At 54.7% G+C, this 18,102-nt stretch overlaps 1 protein-coding gene across 1 annotated transcript in view; it reads right to left on the bottom strand.

Annotated features, from left to right (window-relative positions):
* Positions 1 to 438: 438 nt before the first annotated feature.
* The window catches only part of Ankrd60 (ankyrin repeat domain 60), a 33,283-nt gene continuing 15,619 nt past the window's right edge, over positions 439 to 18,102 (bottom strand). The window contains exons 5-8 of the mRNA XM_004647254.2: positions 5,173 to 5,277; positions 4,968 to 5,056; positions 4,272 to 4,411; positions 439 to 552 (exon numbers count right to left, since the gene is read on the bottom strand). Of these exons, the coding sequence (XP_004647311.2) occupies positions 439 to 552; positions 4,272 to 4,411; positions 4,968 to 5,056; positions 5,173 to 5,277 (448 nt within the window). The remainder of the gene's footprint in view (positions 553 to 4,271; positions 4,412 to 4,967; positions 5,057 to 5,172; positions 5,278 to 18,102) is intronic.

Below are 18,102 nucleotides of genomic sequence, written 5' to 3'. Positions count from 1 at the left end.
CCTCTCGGTCACGCCTGATGGCCACCTGGTTACGGGGCTGTTTCCTCACCCTTCCCAACACCCAGAAACTTACTTATGGGGATCTTTCCCGGCCTCAGGAAACCTGCTCTGGTGGGATCAGAGATAAAAATAAACCTGCAGAATGTCGGGCCAGAGACGCCAGCCACAAAGAGAACACGCTGTATGATTCCATTTATATAAAGCGCAAAGACAGACAAAACTGATCCGTGCTGACAGAAGTCGGGGCGGGAGGGAGAGGCCTGCAGCCACCTTTTGCCCTTCACCCAGACACGGGGGCCACAGACGCACCCCGGTGGAGGAGACACAGCCGGGAGTGGTGACCGGACACCTTCCTGCGTAGCTTCCTTTTAAGTTTTCAATCATAAATGCATAAATCTGCCCGAGACCCTCACTTCCTGCCAGACCTCTGGTGAGGGCTCAGGCTTTGGCTTCAGGTGGCAGAGGCCGGAAGTGTGTGTGGCCCCAAGTTTCTACGCACGGGGGGCTGTTCAGGAGGATCCCAAACGCTGCTTCTTGCAGCCACTTTGCTCCCTACAGAAGAGCATGGGTCCAGCAGTCACTGTCTCACAGGCACAGGGCCCTGAGGCCACAGCCTTCCCTAGTCAGCGACAACGCTGTAAGGACCAGGACAAGCCAGCAAAGCTGTTCTCAGACTTCCAATCAGGAAACCAAAAGCATTACTGCAAACAGAAAACATCTCTCCTGTGTTTTAGAATCCGAAGCACTGGTGTGAGCTTGAGGCTGTGGGAACCAGAGGAAAGCTAGGAAGGGTGCAGCGCAGCCAGGCCAGGCCAGCCAGCATGCGCCCCCGCCCCTCGCATGGGCCACCAAGGCCTCGGTCCCATTCCCAGGAGGGTGTGGTCTCCTCAGCAATGGCAGGCAGCCAGGGACTGTGAGCTAATTACCCTGCTGCGCCCCGGGCCCAGGAAAGGTCAGGTCTGCAACCAGGGAAGGGAGGAGAGAGGGGAGAGGTAAGGGTGGGAAGAAAACAAGAAAAAGAAGCAGGGAAAAAGCAAGAGGTAGGCAAGGGAAGAAGGAAGAGGAATAGGAGAAAAGGGGAGGGAGGCGAGGGTGTGGAAAGAGGGAGACAGAGCCAAAGAGGAAGGAAGAAACGCAGAAAGAGAGAACAGTGAATACAGAGAGAACAGGAAAGGGGCCTCCAGCTGGGTTCCCACATGCAGCCCCAGGGTGAGGTGGCCCCTGCCCAGTGGGAAAGGAGCAGCTCCACAGAACAAGGCCAGGGTCCCTGGGTTCGAGTCTCAGCTGCTCCTGCCAGACCACACTGTGTGGCCGTCCAGGTGCAGGTGCTGCCTCAAGAGTGACAGGTGCCAGTCCTCATCTGCAGCCTCCTGTGGCTCAGGAAAGGTGGTGCCAACTCCCTGCTGTCCCCACAGCAGGCAGAAAGAGCTGCTCCCTGACCTGGCTCCTCCCACCAGCATCCCACCATAAGAATGGATGCCAGCCCCGACTTCCCAGGATGGGCCCAGTTAATACCACTGTCCAGTGCTGTCTGTCCCAAACAGCAGTGTCTCGGTGACATCACTTGCTGTCCTCATGTGACAAGATAGACAAGGGTGGTAGTGGTGGTGGTGGCTGTGGTGGCCCATGTCAGTCACAGCTGGGCTCTGGCTTCAACAGAGCTGGCCATCAGGATCTGGCTGGGCTCACACTCAGGACATGGCATTAGGCCCTGGACAGAGCTAGCTGCCACTAGAGACCCAAGCCATGTGCCTCCTGAGAGGTCAGGGTCCCTAGAAAGCAGCTGAGTCTAATGTGAAGGAGTCCCTGGGCCCCGATCCCTTGCTATGAATGTCGGGGCCCCTGATGGCAGCCTGGGTCTGCCTCCTAAGCAGCTCATTTCAGGAGACACGGTCTCCGAGGACCACCCAGCACCATATTCATTTTGAAGACCACGGGGCTAGTCTAGCAAGCCTTGTGTGAGACAGAACACAGACTGGCTCTCACAGCCACCCTCACACCCCCACTTCTGTGGCCCCTCAGCAGGCCCAGCCCCTTGCACCAGGCGATGGGGTGCTCTTTTCCAGCCAAGGGGATCTGGTTCCTGCTCCTCCTCAAAGCCTCAGTGGTCCAGCAAGAGCCCAATGCCCACCCGGAAGGCAGAGGTCCACAGTCTACACTGGCTGCTCACCAAGTAAAGAACAACAAAGTGAGCCCCAGCTGTCTACCAGGTGTCGCCCCAGGTGGGCCTCAGTTTGGTCCTCCCCACAGACTGCTGGTGGGCACGGCTCCCACCCGAATCTGCAGGGGCTGAGCCCCAGGCACAGGGCGGCTCAAGCTTGCCTAAGGCCCTGGTGGCTTGCTAAGTCTGCTTCAGCACGCTGTGGTTCTAGCCCCTGGGCCTTGAGTTGCACTACCCAGAGGGCCGAGGCTGGGAGGCAGGGCAGGGGCCTCTGGAGTAGCAGGGGCCTGGCCACCCAATGCCCAGCCTGGCAGGAGCCCCTGGCATCAGTGCCCATGGATGCTCCACTGCAGGGACTGGGTTGTGGACCCCCAGCCCTGGGACCCCTCCCCAGCTTGGTGGCTCAGTCTCTCTGCCTCAGCCACACTATCCAGGTAAACACCCCACACACACACCAGAAAGTAAGACCAGCAGTCCCCTGTCCTTAAGCAAATTGATTTTCTTTTCTTTTCTTTTCTTTTCTTTTTTGTTTGTTTGTTTGTTTTTGTTTGTTTGTTTCTGGAATCAAACTCAAGACCTTACACTTGCCAGGCTGGAAGGCTCTGCTACCTTTTGGGAGGGGAAAAGGAAAACAAACAAACACACACACACACACACACACACACACACACCCCACATATATACACATGCATGCATGCACAAACACCAAATTACTGTCCCCATAAGCCAGGTGGCCCCCACTGCGTTTGATGAGGAGGTACTTGGGCCCAGGAGTCTGTCAGGCCCAACCGCCCGCGTCCTGCTGGGATGTGCCTCTGGCTCCCAGCGACGGTGGGGCCTGACATTTAACTCAGAGGAGGTGACCCCCTCCGATGTCTCTGAACTGGGCCTCAATAAATAGCAGTTGCTTCTGAATCCATTCCTCCGAAAGGTCACCAGCCAGACACCCACAGAAAAGCCAGCCATCACTGTCGCCCGCCCGATGGCCCCCTGCCATCTGTCTCTCTCGGCCCACATCTTCTCCCCTGTTTTTCTGCCCAGAGCACCCGCAGGCTGTCACCTCCCCAGCTCACCCAAGGGGACATCCTCGTGCTCCTGTCCTCGCCTGGGGAGCACATAGGCCCCTGAGTCACACATCCAGGCTGGTCCAAGCGAAGGAGACCAGCATCTCTCCTGCACCTGCACCCGAGCCCCCAGCCCCGCGTGACCTCTGCTCTGGGGAAGGAGCCCCTGGAGAAGCAGAGCAAGGCTGGTCACCTTCCTATCACAGTCGCCCCCACCCTGCCTTGGAGTTTCCAGCAGCAACTGCAAGGTGGCTGTCAGAGCTGCATCCTCTGCCAAGGCAGCCTCTTGGTGCAACGTGCATGGGCTGCACTGGAGCAGGGTGTCAGGGGACCCTGGGGCACTCCTAACCCCCTGGATATGGGATGGGACAGAGGATGGGGACAAGACTGGCCAGACTTGGGGCTCCAAGTACGAACACAGAAAGAACTCCACATTCCCCACCAGGCAGGTGCCATCACGGGCCTGGGCAGGGCAACAAGCCTGGGTCTGGTCACCTGTCCACTGCATTCATTCAGCAAGCACCCACCTGAGCAGGGTGACAGCCTCCCACTGACGGGAAAGTCACAAGCTGCCCCCACACCCCGAAGCTCAGTTCACTGGGCGAGATGAAAAGGGCCTCACTCTGGGGACGGCCTCAGGAAGGACATGGAAGGCTACTGCTGTTAAACTTAGAATCTGAGGAGATAGGGACTGGCAGGGTAAGAGGTGGACAGTGCGGTCACAGTAGGAGGAGCAGGAATTGGGGCAGGGGCAGGGCACAAGGAAACATGTGGTACCCGGGCACAGCAGGGGCAGGAGCTGGGCCCAGATTCCCCAGGGGCTTGCCGGCCCAGCCCGCTGGCTCCCGCACCAATGAGAGCCTTTCGAAGGTGAAGTCCTGAGCCCCAGCTTTGGAGACCAGTGGCAGGCACACAGCCCAGGCCCGACAGTGGAGGAGGACAGATTGCTTTGGGCAGGTGGCTGAGGCTTAACATCCCGGAGCCTCAGTTTCCCCATCAGCGACCTCAGGTGAAGGAGTGCAGTGGCCAGGGACAACAGAACTCACTTTCTCACAGACACCATACCATCTGTGGGCCTCGCGGGTTCGGGTTCGGCTGAAGGCAATCTTCACGAGTGGAAACATCTGCTCCTCGGACGCCGTGGGACTTCGGGCTACTTGCTTCACCCCTCCGGGTCTCAATTTTCCTGGGAAATGGGAACAATTTTAAAAATAGTAAAACCTCCCTGGAGGGGTCACAGTGGAGATTGAAAGGGTTCTTGCTGGCAGAGTTCCTGAGATCTGACAGTCACAGCCCTCAAGTCTAGCAGGGAATTACTGTGTTCCCAGGAATAAGACTGGACCACAGGAGGCCTGGGCCCCACCCTTGCGGGGAAGGGGGGGAACCCACTTGGCCACAGGCTGGTCCCAGCCTTAGTCACTTGTCTGTGTTCTTTGTCATCCCAGAGACCAGCTCGGGCCAGCCTCCTGCCACCAGCTCACTCTAGCTACATTTTCTCAGTGAATTATTGTGTAAATGTGCTTTTTTTCCCCCCTGAAAGTCTTACATTTTATGATTTTTCTCTTCAAATTATGAAACCTAATGCACTCTTGCCTGCTGTAGAAAATGAGTAAAGGATAAAAATGCACAAAGAGGAAAATACACCTCCACTCCTCCCCAGAGCGGCTCCCTTGGGGTGCGAACCTCTAGGATGGGGATGGCTGTGCCCCTGATACCTGTGGAGCTGCTCTGGGGACACGCACTTCTGGATCGGGGTTGGGGTTGGGTTGGGATTCGGGCCCGGTTCGGATTGGGTTTAGGGTTAGGGATGGGGCTAGGAGTGTCTGAGGAGCTGGATAAGGCGAGGGTTAAGGCTGGGGGTGGGGCAGGGGTGAGGCTAGAGTTGGGTTATGGGTTCTGGTGTGGGTTCGGGTTTGGGCCAGGACAGTGTGAGCAGCCGGTTGGCACCGCTCGGGGCCTGCAGCCACCTGGACAGGACCCAGCCCGATGTCCTCCGTCCGCGGGACACTGCGCGACCCGACGCGAGCAGGAGCCGCATCCACGCGGGCGTAGCTGTGATCCGCGGGAAAGGGCGTCCGGGAACTGCGCGGAGTTCACGTTCAGGGTCGTTTGCTTTTTCTTACTTAAATCCCAGAAATACTCGCTGCTCCCAGGCCCAAGATCTCTGCCGCTCTCTTGGGAGCCAGGTCTCCGCAGCCCCGCTGAGCTCTTCCCGCGCGCAGTCCCATGGCGCCCCCTTCCGGGAACTCGCGGTTCTGCAGGCACCTGAGGACAGCGACGCGAGGGGTTGCGGGGCTGGGTGGGTCAGCGCCAGACGGGGACTGCCCAGCAGTGGGGTGAAATGAGATGGGGAGACTTAAGGACGTGAGAAAAAATATTCCGATAAACACAAATCCGAAACCAGTGCCAACACAGCTGATGGACAAAATATGGAAATTTAGAAGGCGAAGGATCAGTACGTTGCCGCTTTGTCCTTTGCCGCGGAGCACTGAGATACATCTGTTTGTATTTAAAGGTGTAATATTTATTGTTGAATTTTTTACACTACTTTTGATTTTTTTTAATTGCATCAATGTTTCATTTATCTTCATTGCTGGTACAGTTTGAGCTTTGGGTGGATTTTGTTTGTTTGTTTTGTTTTGCTTTTTATTTCACTATTTGGGGTTGTAGTTTTGTTTTTGTGTGTTTTGTTTTGTTTGTTTTCACGGGCATCTCTGGCCTCACATGACTTAGTCCTGGTCATGGGGCCCCCGTCTGCTTCCTATGCCCCCTCCGGGCATGTAGCAGCTCCCAGGCTCTGGACCACCTAACCTGGCTAGATCTCACCTCTGTTTTTTGGCCATCGTAGGATGACAGAATGGAACGGGCAAGGAAAGAGATTCCCCAGGACCCTCCAGAAGAGCACAGCTCTGCTGTGCCCTGGCCCTGGCTGCCCACCAAACAGCCTTGCTCCCCACGCAGACCTGAGTATGTGACAGCACCAGCGCCTGTGGTGGTGACCACCACTCTTTAAGGCATCCAAGGCCCTGGGATAAGCCAAGCCAGTTGTCAAGGCAGGGACAGTCCTCGTCCTGCTTGAGACCCTGCATGAGTCCTCTATGGCTGCTGTGACAAAGAATGACAGAGTGGGTGGCTGAAAGTGGCACAGCTTGAGAGATGCAAATCTGAAACCAGCACCACGTGGGCCAAGATCCCTCTGGCCTCTTCCGGTTCCGGTTCTGAGGCCTCCAGGATCTGCTGAGGGTCACCCCACCTCTTCAGTGTCTCAAATCTCTCTGCCTCCTCCCTTCTAAAGATACTTGCAGCAGCACTGGGACTCCCAGAGACACACACCACATTCACAGTCTGTGATTTAATCGTGTATGATCCTTTCCCAAGTAGGGAGACTGGGATCTGAGGCCTCCTGCCACCCTGTGACAGGCCAGCTGCTCTTGGAGACAGGTATGGGACAGCTGAGAGTCCAGCTGCAGATACCCAGCCTCACTTTCATTCTCCCTGGCCTGGGGAGGCTCAGTTTCCTCCTGTAGGGTAGGAATGTGGCTCATGTGACTCCAGGGAACACACCAACAGGCCCTGATGGACACTCCTCTGACAGGGTCATTCTGCCCTGTGGCATCACCAGTTGTGGGCACTGGTCAGGAGTTAGCGCCACATCCCTGCACTCCTGGTGCTCTGGCTCTGACCTTTGGCATCTCTGAGTCCCAGTTGCCCAGCTGCAGAACGGGACAGAGCCTGTGCTCGGAAACGTTGGTTGGAAGGATTAAATGCAGTGGTGCGGGGAGAAAGCCTGGCTGCTTCCTAAGTGCTTGGGCTCCGCGGCTCAGAGCAGGAGGTGACCTCTGGGAGTGACAGGATCCCCATGGCCCAGTCCTCCTCTCTTCCTTGGCCCTCAACACCTCCAGCTCCTACTGCCCCGACAGGAGACGTGTGACACTGTCACGTAGCCGGCTGTCACTGCACGTGCCTTCTATGACAGGAGCCAGCCCCACAGGGCTGCCCACACACACTTGGAAGCTGATGATCCCTGCAGATGGAATCGCAGCTTCCACATGCATAACTGGCCACACAGATTTCTTATTTGTGTTTATTTATCATTGCCTGCTAATTGTATGGGCCAGCTCTTGTCACTTAGGGAAGCACATAAATTATCTCTAAACCACTTGTGCAGAGCTGATTGCCAAAGAAAAGAGTCAACAGGCCCATCTGGCTGGGACCAGAGTGGCCAGTGCTGTCACAGAACTGAGTGAAACGCCCCAGCATCCCAGAGGCCAGGTAGGCAGATTAGCAGGTGGCAGCTGAGACAGGCTGCAGAGGTCACCAAAGCTCAGGGTGCTCTGGGGCAGGGCAGCTGCTGGGCACTACAAGAGCCCTGATGGTATCTGTGATCTGCAGGGAGTGAGCAAAGCCGAGCCTGGTGGTACACACGTGGGCTTCTAGCTACTCGGGAGGCTGAGGCAGGAGGATCCCTTGAGCCCAGAAGTTGAAGATCAGCCTGGGCAATATAATGAAACCCATCTCTAGAAAAAAGGAAGAAGGTAGTCTCCACTTAACAATGAGCCATTAAACTCGCTGGGGCTCATCTGTGCCTTGCTCCCGTCCAGGTGTGGCAGAGTGAGTTTATCTGTTTGCTGCTAAAGGGAGTCATTTTTTTTTCTTCTGGAAATGGCTCTGACCATCTGCCCGGGGCCTGAGTGTGTCACTGGGTGGGCACAGCAGGAGGGGTCACTTAGCATAACCCCCCATGACTCCTGGGCCTGTCAAGAAAGAGCAACTGTAGGGGGCTGGGCCAGGTAGAAGACCCTGGGTCTGCCACTCTTCCTGCCCACATGGCAGGGGCACAGTGCCACAGTGTAACCCCTGCACACCCAGTGATGAATGCAGAGGAAGGCGGTGAGGGGCCACAGAAAGTGACCATGCTGGTCCTCGGCCCAGAGGCGCCATGGTGCTGGGACTACAGAACAAGATGCAGACAGATGGGAGAACAGCAGACAAACACAGCGAGGACCCATGGGTGCTGCAGAGGACCCACGCCATTCACTGCAGAGCAGAGGGAGCATACCACGCAGGACAGTAGCTGGCGCCTGGTGCCTTGGCCTCCAGGAGAGGAATTTGGTACCCGGAGGCCCCTCTGGGCTTAGAGTGGCACAGTCAGCACCGCGGTACTGTTCGACCCACTTGACAGGAGGCCCAGAGCACCAGAAGACGCCATGGACCCGGACACAGAGAAAGCTGCTATGCAGGGAGGCCTACATGGGACCTCACTCCTGTGCAGACTCTAAGCGGATCTAGAAGCGCATGGAGCAGATGGTTGTATGGCCCTGTCCTGGCATGACAGTAGGTAGGACTTGGGACTGGCTTCCCACTGGCAGGAGTCGGCAGAGCTGAGGGACACCATTCTGATTGTGCTTGATACACAGTGAAGGAACTTTGCAGATGTAATTAAGGTCCCTAATCAGTTGACTTGGAGTTTAACAAAAGGCAGATTATCCATCCGGAGCCAATGGAATCTAGGAGCCTTTGAAGAGGTTTAGAAGTGAGTCCTGCTCTTCTAAGAGAAGCAAGCTGACTGAACTCTGCAGCCACAAGGTGACTGTTGTCATTGACTCAAGCAGCTTGGAAGCAAACTGTCCCCTAGTAGAGCCTGCAGAGAAGACCACAGCCTTTGGGCCCTGCAGTTCCACCTCAGGGACCTGAGGAGTCAGACAAACCATGCCCAGACTCTGACCTCAGAGCTCTGAACTAAAAAATGGGTGTTGTTTTAAGCCACTAATTTTGTGCTCATTTGTTCCGCAGCAATGGAAGCCGATCTAATGAGCCTATTAAAATCTCTTTAAAATGCAATAAAGCAAGAGATTGCACTGTGAAGATCACTGACTTATACCTACAGGACAAATGGGAGAACTGTCCAAATATTGGGCAAATATTAGACCATAAAATACACAGTGACAGCCTCATGGGGGAATCTGGGGAGTGCTGTATTCCTACACCCCTGGTGGGGCCAGAGGTGGCAGGCCATGGAAAATATTACACAGACCCTCAAGGGGGCGGTGATGATGGGTGCCGGGCAAGGCCCAGTGAAGAGATGACATGAACCTGATTGATGAAAGGTGCAAGAGGGAACCGCTGTACCTTCAGCTGGATCGCCAGGGTCAGGTCACGTGCAATTTTAAATATATGCAAGTGGCCAGGTAAGTAAACATGTCAAGTAGAACATCTGATCCTTTCTATTTACACTGCTCTTCATTTCCAGATCTTATGAGGAAGATGGAGAAAATCGCTTCCCATCCAACAGCGGTCTTCCTAGCTCAGGCTATATTTGTTGTCTGTGAATTCATGGATGGTCATTGCCAGCCAGGAGGCAGAGTCAGGACACAGGACATAAAAGTCACAAAAGAGATCAGCAGAGGCAGGACACCGAGAAGCCATATTCCATCCTAAGGCCCAACGTTTAAGACTTCACCAGACAAACAGAGAGAGGTTTCCAGGATCCCAGAAAACAACAGATGTCAGGGATCAGGGTGAGCCTGGGGCACTGTGCAGGCTGAAGTGCTGGCCCAGACCCCGCCACAGAAACCGGAGGTGACCTCCAGCCATAAGGCCCCTCAGACTCCCCAAAATTTACTCCTTTAAGTGTGAAAGCTCACACTGTTCCCCCTATACCTAACCCAAGTCCCTCACTTCCCAGAAATAATAGCCTGGCCTTCAGCACAGCTTTGGTTGTGTTAATGGAAAAAAAATATCTTTCAAGTAAAGCTTTTAATGACCAGTCATACGGATCTCATTCCTGAGGTTACAGGGGATGGATCTTGTCCATTTCCTGTTCCCAGGGATACTTGGGGTAATGTGTCCCCAAAGCCGAATGTCCAAACTCTAATGGTGGAGAAGAGCCATTTGGAGGCCACATTTTGGGTTAATACTATAAACTCATTTAATGCATAGATCACTAAAAGCAAAAATGTAGCTAGGAAAGTACCGTCAAATTCCACCTTTTTTTTGTTTTGTTTTGTTTTATTATGTTTTGCTTTAAGTTCCTTATAGCACAAGAACTGTGAGAGTTCTCACAGTTAAGTAAAAGTTATAGGTCAAATTTGGTTTCTAAATTAGATCAGTCTAATAAAGAGATTTAGGTTAATTACAGAAGAAAATAATGAATAGAAACATATATTCTTCCTGCTTAACATTTTTTCCGGCAGAAAACCTCCCTCTCCTGGGCCCTGCAGTGAGTCACATGTCAATCATGGCACCTCTAGCACACAGATAGGACCGAGCCATGAGCCAGGCTAGCCAATCAGAATACTCCATTCTACTGAGGCACAGGGATTGGGTTTTAAATTGACATGTGACCCAAACAGACCAATCAGAGACTTTCCTGAGAGTTGATGGGCGGAGACAGAACTTCTGGGCCCTTGAGCTGCGATGGCTGCACCCGCTGGAGTTTCCTGCTCCGCTGTTCCCTTACACATACATGATACAGGTATGTGATACGAACATATAAGAAAATGCAAAGGTCGGTGGGGATGTGACGGGGGAAAGAACCTCTTGACGGTATCATTTGACTCCCTGGAGCCCCCAAATGGAGCTTTTTAGTTTCAGGAAACAGCAATGTCCTGTTTGGAATTAAGCCACTTTAAACTGATTTTCTGCTAGTTACATCCGACAGTGTTCTGAGGGAAAGAGAACTTCCTGTCACTCATTCATTCATTCATTCATTCATTCATTCACTGACTGGAAAAATACAGTCCCAGGGCACAGGGAGTAGAGCCAAGCAGAGGTCCTTAGATAAGCAGGCGCGCAGAGAAGGTTCAAGACAAGCGCGATGAGCTGCGGGCAGGCGAGGGGACGGGGCATCCACCCCGACAGCCCGAGAGCTGTGGCCGCAGTGCCTCAATTCCTTTCTAGGGATTTCTTTCTGTTTGTTCAACAGCCACCACCAAAGCTATCGTCCCAGTACACAGGAGGCTGAGGCAGCCTGGGCTACGAGGCAACATCCTGTGTGGAACCAACAACAAAGCCACAGTTGCTGCTAGTTAGAGGGAACACAGTGTTTGTCCTTCTTCGCTCTTGAGAGAAATCGTTAAGCCCTGTAATAGACAGATGTGTTCCTTGCTAGCTGTTGGCACAACCTGGGGGACAACAGCTGCCTAAACTATCTGACGAGGTCCCTTGAGCCCGCAGGACTCAGCTCACCCTCCCCTGCCCTGGCACCCCGTGAGGCCTCCTAAGACCAAGAGGCTGACTGGCCTGAGGCAGTGGGGAGCCCCCATGATGGCAGGAGGGTCCCAGCTTTACAAGTACCCCCACACCAGCCAGAGAGAACAAGCTTGAGGGAAAGCCACGCCCCAGAGCTCCAGGTTCCCACAGCCGCAGCATCTTGGAGAAGAGCCTGCGGAGCACCCCAAGGGCTCAGGGCTTCCTCTTTACCCAGAACAGGTACCTGAGCCCTAGCAGGGAGGTGTGAATGGAGAACTCCCTCACATCACCTGGCTGAATGCAGCCACCCACTCTAAGTGTCCTCCTGTACTATGACCAGAACATTCCCCACTAGGGGGACCCTGGGCACCCATGTCCTCCCTTCCAGAGCTAACTCCTGGAGCGGCGCTTCCTGCCTATGTGAAATAGGCACAGGGACACACGGACACATGGACACTAGGAGGAGATACATGTCCACCTGCACACAGGCACCCAGAGCCAACCACACTCACAGGGCACACACACACAGAGACATATATCCAATGTCCTGCATGCACACGCATGCACACAGGCGTATAAGATCAAAGATGTGCAGCAGCCTGAGGGAGGGTGGTGGGAGAGGTGGCTCTCAGTGAGAGGTGCAGCAGACCTGCTGTATGAATGCCACCCCTGGAGTGACAGGACCAGGCAGTCGGCTACATTACAATCCCTCCCTGACTGGATGTGTGGGCCAATCAAACTCAAATCACGGCTCCTTTGAGCCCCTCAGTGTAGTACAGAGCAGGGAACAGCCCCCATCATGAGGAAGTAACAAAGAAGATGAGACATTGTGTCACCCTGCAGTGGCAGCTTCCCTGAACACCACGAGATGTGTAGGGAGGATGCCCAAGGGCACCACGGAGCAAGAGAGACCTGGGTCCGTGCTTGTGCCCACAGGGATGCCCAGATGGGGAGGGAGAGAGCTGGGCTCTGTCTCTGCAGGGTACAGAGGGCAGGCGCCCCAGCCAGGCAGCTCCACGCAAACCCTGTGTCTCCCCCTGCAGCAGCAACCCCCCCCCCCCGTCTTCCCATAATGAGATGCAAACCCAGGCGTGGGTCCATCTCCAGCCTTGGACCTCAAGTATCCTGCTCCTGAGCCTGGCAGCTCCCGGTGCTCTGGCTGGAGCAGGAACCAGGCTGAGAGCCTGAGCCGGGGACAGGTCTATAGGAGGAGAGCTCCACCGGGCTGCAGCATGTTCAGTGTGCTCGCCTCCTCCTCTCTGCTCCACGCCTCCCTCGCACTCCTGGATCTGCCTCTTGAGGGCTTCTCCTTCCCCCACTGCTCAACCGCTCACATGGAGGGCTCAGAAATACCCAGCTCTTGATGGCTTTGGCTGTTTCCTACACCTCTGAAAATGTCTGCAATGCGAGGCTCCTCAGGACTCCATCCCACACCCTCTTCTGTCCCTGTTGCACCTCTCAGTTACTGCAGCAGTCAGCTAGGGCTGCCTTGTGCTAGGTAACAAGCAGCAGGATCTCTGCTGTCATCTGCAGGCGCCTGTGCAGTTCGGGCATTCACAGGCCACAGCCAGGTCTGGCCACAGTGGCTGGCATGTGTCAGCCCTCCCTGGGCCCACAGGGCAGCCCGAGCGTGTCCTTCTCCCAGGACTGACACAAGCACAGGAAGAGGAGTGGAAGTGTCAGTGGAAGTGTCAGAGCCTCTGAAAGCCTCAGCTTGGAACAGGCGCTGTCTTTCCTGCCTAGTCCAAGTCCAGTGCAGATACATGAATGAATCCAAAGTCGAGAGACCGAAAAGGACAGGCGTTCACAGGAGGAGCCTGGAATCTGGAGTCCTGCCCCGGGTGCAGGTTTAGGGAGGCGGAAGCTGGCTGTAGCTGGGTTTCAAATGCTGTCCCTGGCCCAGGCTGCACTTCAGAGCACCAGATGTGGCGCTGGTGTGGAAAGATGTCACCCCCCCCCAACGGTTAGCACTAAGTGTACAGTAGGTACAGGAATAAACCCGTCAGGGGAAAGGCCCAGAAAGTTAGGGACTGAATCTGTTTGGATATTCTTGGCTGAAAATGGCAGATAAATACTCAAATGCGGCCTAAGAATAAAAAGAATTTGTTTTCTCTCATTAGAAATACGTAGGTAGCCACTGACACCCCTAGTTCAAGAGCTCTGTGGAACAAGCACTGGAATCTACAATTTTCTTGGTTGTATCGATCACAAAATAGCTGCCTTCTCTCTAGTTGTCACATCTGAGTTCAGTTTGCAACAGGGAGGCAGCTGGGAAGGCTAGAAAGAGGCTGCAGAGGGGGAGGGGGAGCCAGGACCAGACAAGGAGCAGCGGGAGGGCCGCCAGCTGGTGAATGAGGCATCCACCCCCCACTGGCTCCTCCAGGCGGTCGCAGCTCTGTTATTACCTATGGGCAGCAAACTGAGGATCCTGTAAGGTCACCTTCCATCCCAGGTGTTGCATCCGGCTTAAAGGTTATCACTAGTGCCCTCTCACCCTGCCAGTCACCCACCCAGTGGGTCACCGGGGCCCAGTGCAGTCACCATGGGCTGGGCTGCAGCCTGGAGGCGCTGATTTACACGGTGGGCACTCGGAGGAGCCACGCTGGCCCACAGAGCCCCACGCCCCCCGGCAGGGTCCCACAGCCCAGCCACAAACCCCCACGCACAAACTCTGTTCATCAGGCAGTGGGTTCTGGGGAAGATGCCCTGCATGGAGAAGGATGTTTTGGGGTGCTGTGCTCTTGGTTCAAATTACAGCTCCATCTTTTGTTCTGGATGCATAGAAGCAGGACTCTACAGCTTCTTGTTGCTGAGCATCTATTTATTTATTTACTTATTTATTTATTGGAGTACCAGGGATCAAACTCGGGCCCTTGCACTAGCCAGGCCAGCGCTTATGCTGCTGTGCTATCTCCCCAACCCTGTCCGTAAGCATTTACTCGATCCAAGTTCCCTGTGGCCTCTGCAGTTACCCAAGGTGCTCAGTGTGGTGGCCGTCGTCATCCTCATTCATTAGTATGGCGAACTGCTGAAGTGCAAGTGTATTTTTTGGCAGAACATATATAATTTTTTTTTCCAAATGATACCAGATGGGGAATTTTTTCTTCCCACTAGGAGGTCACAGGTTTGAAAACGAATCTAGGAGGCAGCGGTCTTGTCTGGTGAACTTGCTCTGGAGAAGCTCAAGAGAGCCCTGTCCTCCAGTTCTGCATCTCAGCTCCCTGGGGAGGGCCAGCAGGCGCCTGCTCCATGCGGGACCTTTCTCCAAATTACCAACCACTCTCGGCAGCCGGAGTTATGAGAGTACTAAATAATTCCATGTCTGGGTCTTGCACCTCCCTACCTCTCTCTTCCAGCAACCTAGAAATGCCTTTCAGTGGACTAAAAAGTTCACAGTAGCAGGAGCCCTGACCCAGCTGCGCCAGGCCCCTAGAGGGCTGACCCGGCCCTGGGGCCCGGCAGCCGCAGCTCAGCAGCAGCCCAAAGGTGCGTGCCTCAAGCGGGCTTCCCTCTCAGGCTTCTCTGCCCCCCACTCCTGTGCTGCTGCTCTGGGAAGCAGGCAGAGCTGATCCTTGGCTCTGGGGGTCGGGACGTCACTCTTCAAGGCTTCTGTCCTAGGCCTGAGACCAGCACGTGAGGGTCAGGGGCTGGGGAGCCCCAGGCATTGTGCACCCGGGAAACCGCGCCCAGGGCAAGAGGGCTGGACGGAGGCCAGGGCCTCCCCCATGGGCTGCGGGACCATTCTCGGCCTTGGGACAATCTCAGTTGGAAAAGCACCTCCTGGACACTTTCAGGCGAGACCTGTACCCTGAAATGGAACTGTGGCGACTGCACAAGTCCGCAAATTCACAGCCAATTGCTGATTGGCGCCCTTGAAATGCGCCCCACCCTGCAGGCCAGATTTGGGACCAAAACGCAACAACTGCATGACTTGTTGAAACATTTCAGGTAACTGTCCCAGCACCCGAAACTACCAAGAACTAAGCCTGTCCTGTGCCCCCAAAGGGGAAGAGCTCCCAGGGAAGTTCCGAGGGTGAAGCCAAACTGCTCATCTGTGGAGCATGCCCGTCGACCAGGGGGCTGGGGTGACAGAGAGAGGAAGCTGCCACTTTGCAACTTCCCACCAGCTGACGGCCACCAAGGAATATGGAGTTGAGCCTCAAAGGTAGACAGAGACAAACCCCACTGAGGTACAGTGCGCACTGAGGGAGGGCTCAGATCAGAGACAGCCAGCAGCCAGCTATAATCCCAGCAGTCAGGAGGCTGAGGCAGGAGGATCACTGTGAGTTGAAGACCAGCCTGGGCTACATATCAAGACCCTGTCTCAAAAAAAAAAAAAAAAAAAAAAAAAAACAGAGCTACCACTTGACCCAGCAATTCCACTCCTAGGCCTAGAGCCAAAAGAATTTACACGCCATGCAAAGAACTGATCCACACATATTCATGACAGCCTTGTCCATATTGTCCAAAAGTAGGGTCAGGAGCGGCGACAGCCAGGGTGATGAACAGGATGGGGGACATCACGAATGCGAGGAGCACCGACGAACACTCCAGCTCCAGGAGGCTTGAGAACACGCTGCTGAGTGGAAGAAGCAAACACGGCCTATATTGTTTAATTCCATTTATATACAATATCCATAATAGGTGCATCCATAGCAACAGAAACCTAATCAGTGGTTGTCAGGGGGAGCGGTTGCCAGGGACGCGGGGATGGAAAGTGACTGATTACTGAGCTCAGCTCTCTTTGGAGAGCGAGGCAAGTGTTTTGGAATGAGATGGAGGTGACCAGTGTCAGGCCTACAAGCAGCTTTTGAATTGTGTACCTTACATGGGTGAACTGAATGGCAAGTGAATTCTAGCTCAGAGAAGCCGGGTTTCTAGTAAGACAGATGGGAGGACAAACATTAGGTGACTCCACTCCTGTGGGGTCCCTACAGCACCAAACGTGGGCAGGCTTAGAGCAACCCAGGGGTTCCGGGAAGGACAGAAAATCCGCTCAGGAAGCTCATGTCCAGCTCCTCTTCTTCATTTGTCATTGCTTGCTTGGGTGTGTGGTGCTGTCGCTGGGTTGGGTCTGTAGTCCCTGAGGATGACTGAAATATGGAATAACCCACCCCTGTACAATAAGTTTGTAGGAGCCAAGGATATAGCTCAGCGGCACAGTGCCTGCCTGGAAAGTGCAAGCTCATGAGTTTGATCCTGGTACCAAAAAAAAGTTTGTATTATGCATAAGTCATTCTAGTCTCAAGAACACTGGGGCCCAAAGCAAGCCTCACGGCTAAGTTACCAGGGAGGGCTTTCGGGTGACATTCAATCTTCCGAGTGGATAAATAAACTTACTGCATCCTTGGGACCTCTCTCCTCTCCTCCTCCTCCTCCTTCTTCCTCGCCCTTCCCATCAGGAGAGAAGGCTCCATCTGGCCTCCGTTTTCTGTAAAACACAAATATAAATAAATTAAATAAGTTTGTAAGTTTGCTGGCTTCCATCGCAGAAAAAAGAATTTTCAAGCTGTGCCAGTGAGAGAAAGGGGAGAAGGGTTTAATAGGGGAAGATGTGGGATGCCCTTAGAGGGGGGCCTCGCGTGTTTTGGGAGGTGGAAATCTGTGGACTGCAGTCTTGTCTAGTCGGGGGAGAGCGTGGCTCAGCCCTCGTGCGGTGGTCCATTCAATGGGAGACCCTGAAAATGTGGACCGTTCATAGCCGAGAGAGGCCTCATCCAAGCAAGTAGGGTGGGCAAACCCGTGAGCAGGAGGGAGGGAGGTGCGGGGTTTGCTGTGCTTTGGGAGAAGGGGGAGGGGAGGAAAAGGAAGGGAAGGGGAAGGGATGGGGGAGAGAGAAGGGGGGAGGGAAGGAGAGGGGAGTGTCTTTGCACTGAGCTATAGCCCCGGGGTTTTCTTCTTCTATTTTTAATTTTAGGCGGGATTGTGGGGACGGGGGTTGTGTGTGGTTCCAGGGACTGAGCTCAGGACCTTGTGCTTGCCAACAGTGCTGTGCTACTGAGCTCCATCCCTGGCCCCGAGACAGGGTTTGGCTTAATAAATTTCCGCTAAGTTGCTTGCGCTGGTCTTAACCTTGCTACACTCCAGCCTCAGGCTGCTGGAGTGCTGGGGTGACCGGCGTGTGCCACCATGCCTGGCTCATGTTCAGTTCACCAGTTCTGTGGGTGGACTTGGGAACGGCTGGAGGACAGCATGAATGTCCCTAATGCCAGTGAACGGTATGCTTGAACGTAGCTGAGAGCTGGGCTCCGCGGTGCATGGCTCCACAGCACTCGGGAGGCTGAGGCAGGCAGACCCTCCAGAGCTCAAGGGGGCTGAATCCTCCCGCTTTGGGGCCCCTCCTCCCTCACCGGCCCATCCCTCGCTTCCTTCTTTGCTGGCTTCCTCTTACCTGCCTTCCTTGTGTGCCAAGGCCCAGCCTCCAAGGCCACTACCTCCTCCAGACCTCCACAGCCAGCCCTGCTAGGGGGTGCGAGCCGTATGTGCGCAGAGACCAGCTCAAGATGGGCTGGCAGCCGGGAGCCCACCCACTCATCCTTAGTGTGATCTTACTTGGAAAAGAGGTTTTCGCAGATGGGATCTGGGGATACGTCCTGCATTAGGACGGGAGAATACCCTGCATTAGGGTGCACCCCAATCCAAGGAAAGCCCCCAAGTCTCTCAAAGAGATGGGGTGGAAAAACAGAT

This window comes from Octodon degus, unplaced genomic scaffold (assembly GCF_000260255.1).
Source record: "Octodon degus isolate 3935 unplaced genomic scaffold, OctDeg1.0 scaffold00296, whole genome shotgun sequence".
Taxonomy (NCBI): Eukaryota; Metazoa; Chordata; class Mammalia; order Rodentia; family Octodontidae; genus Octodon; species Octodon degus.
The sequence above is the reverse complement of the archived record's forward strand: the minus strand, read 5'-3'. Positions and strand labels throughout refer to the sequence as shown.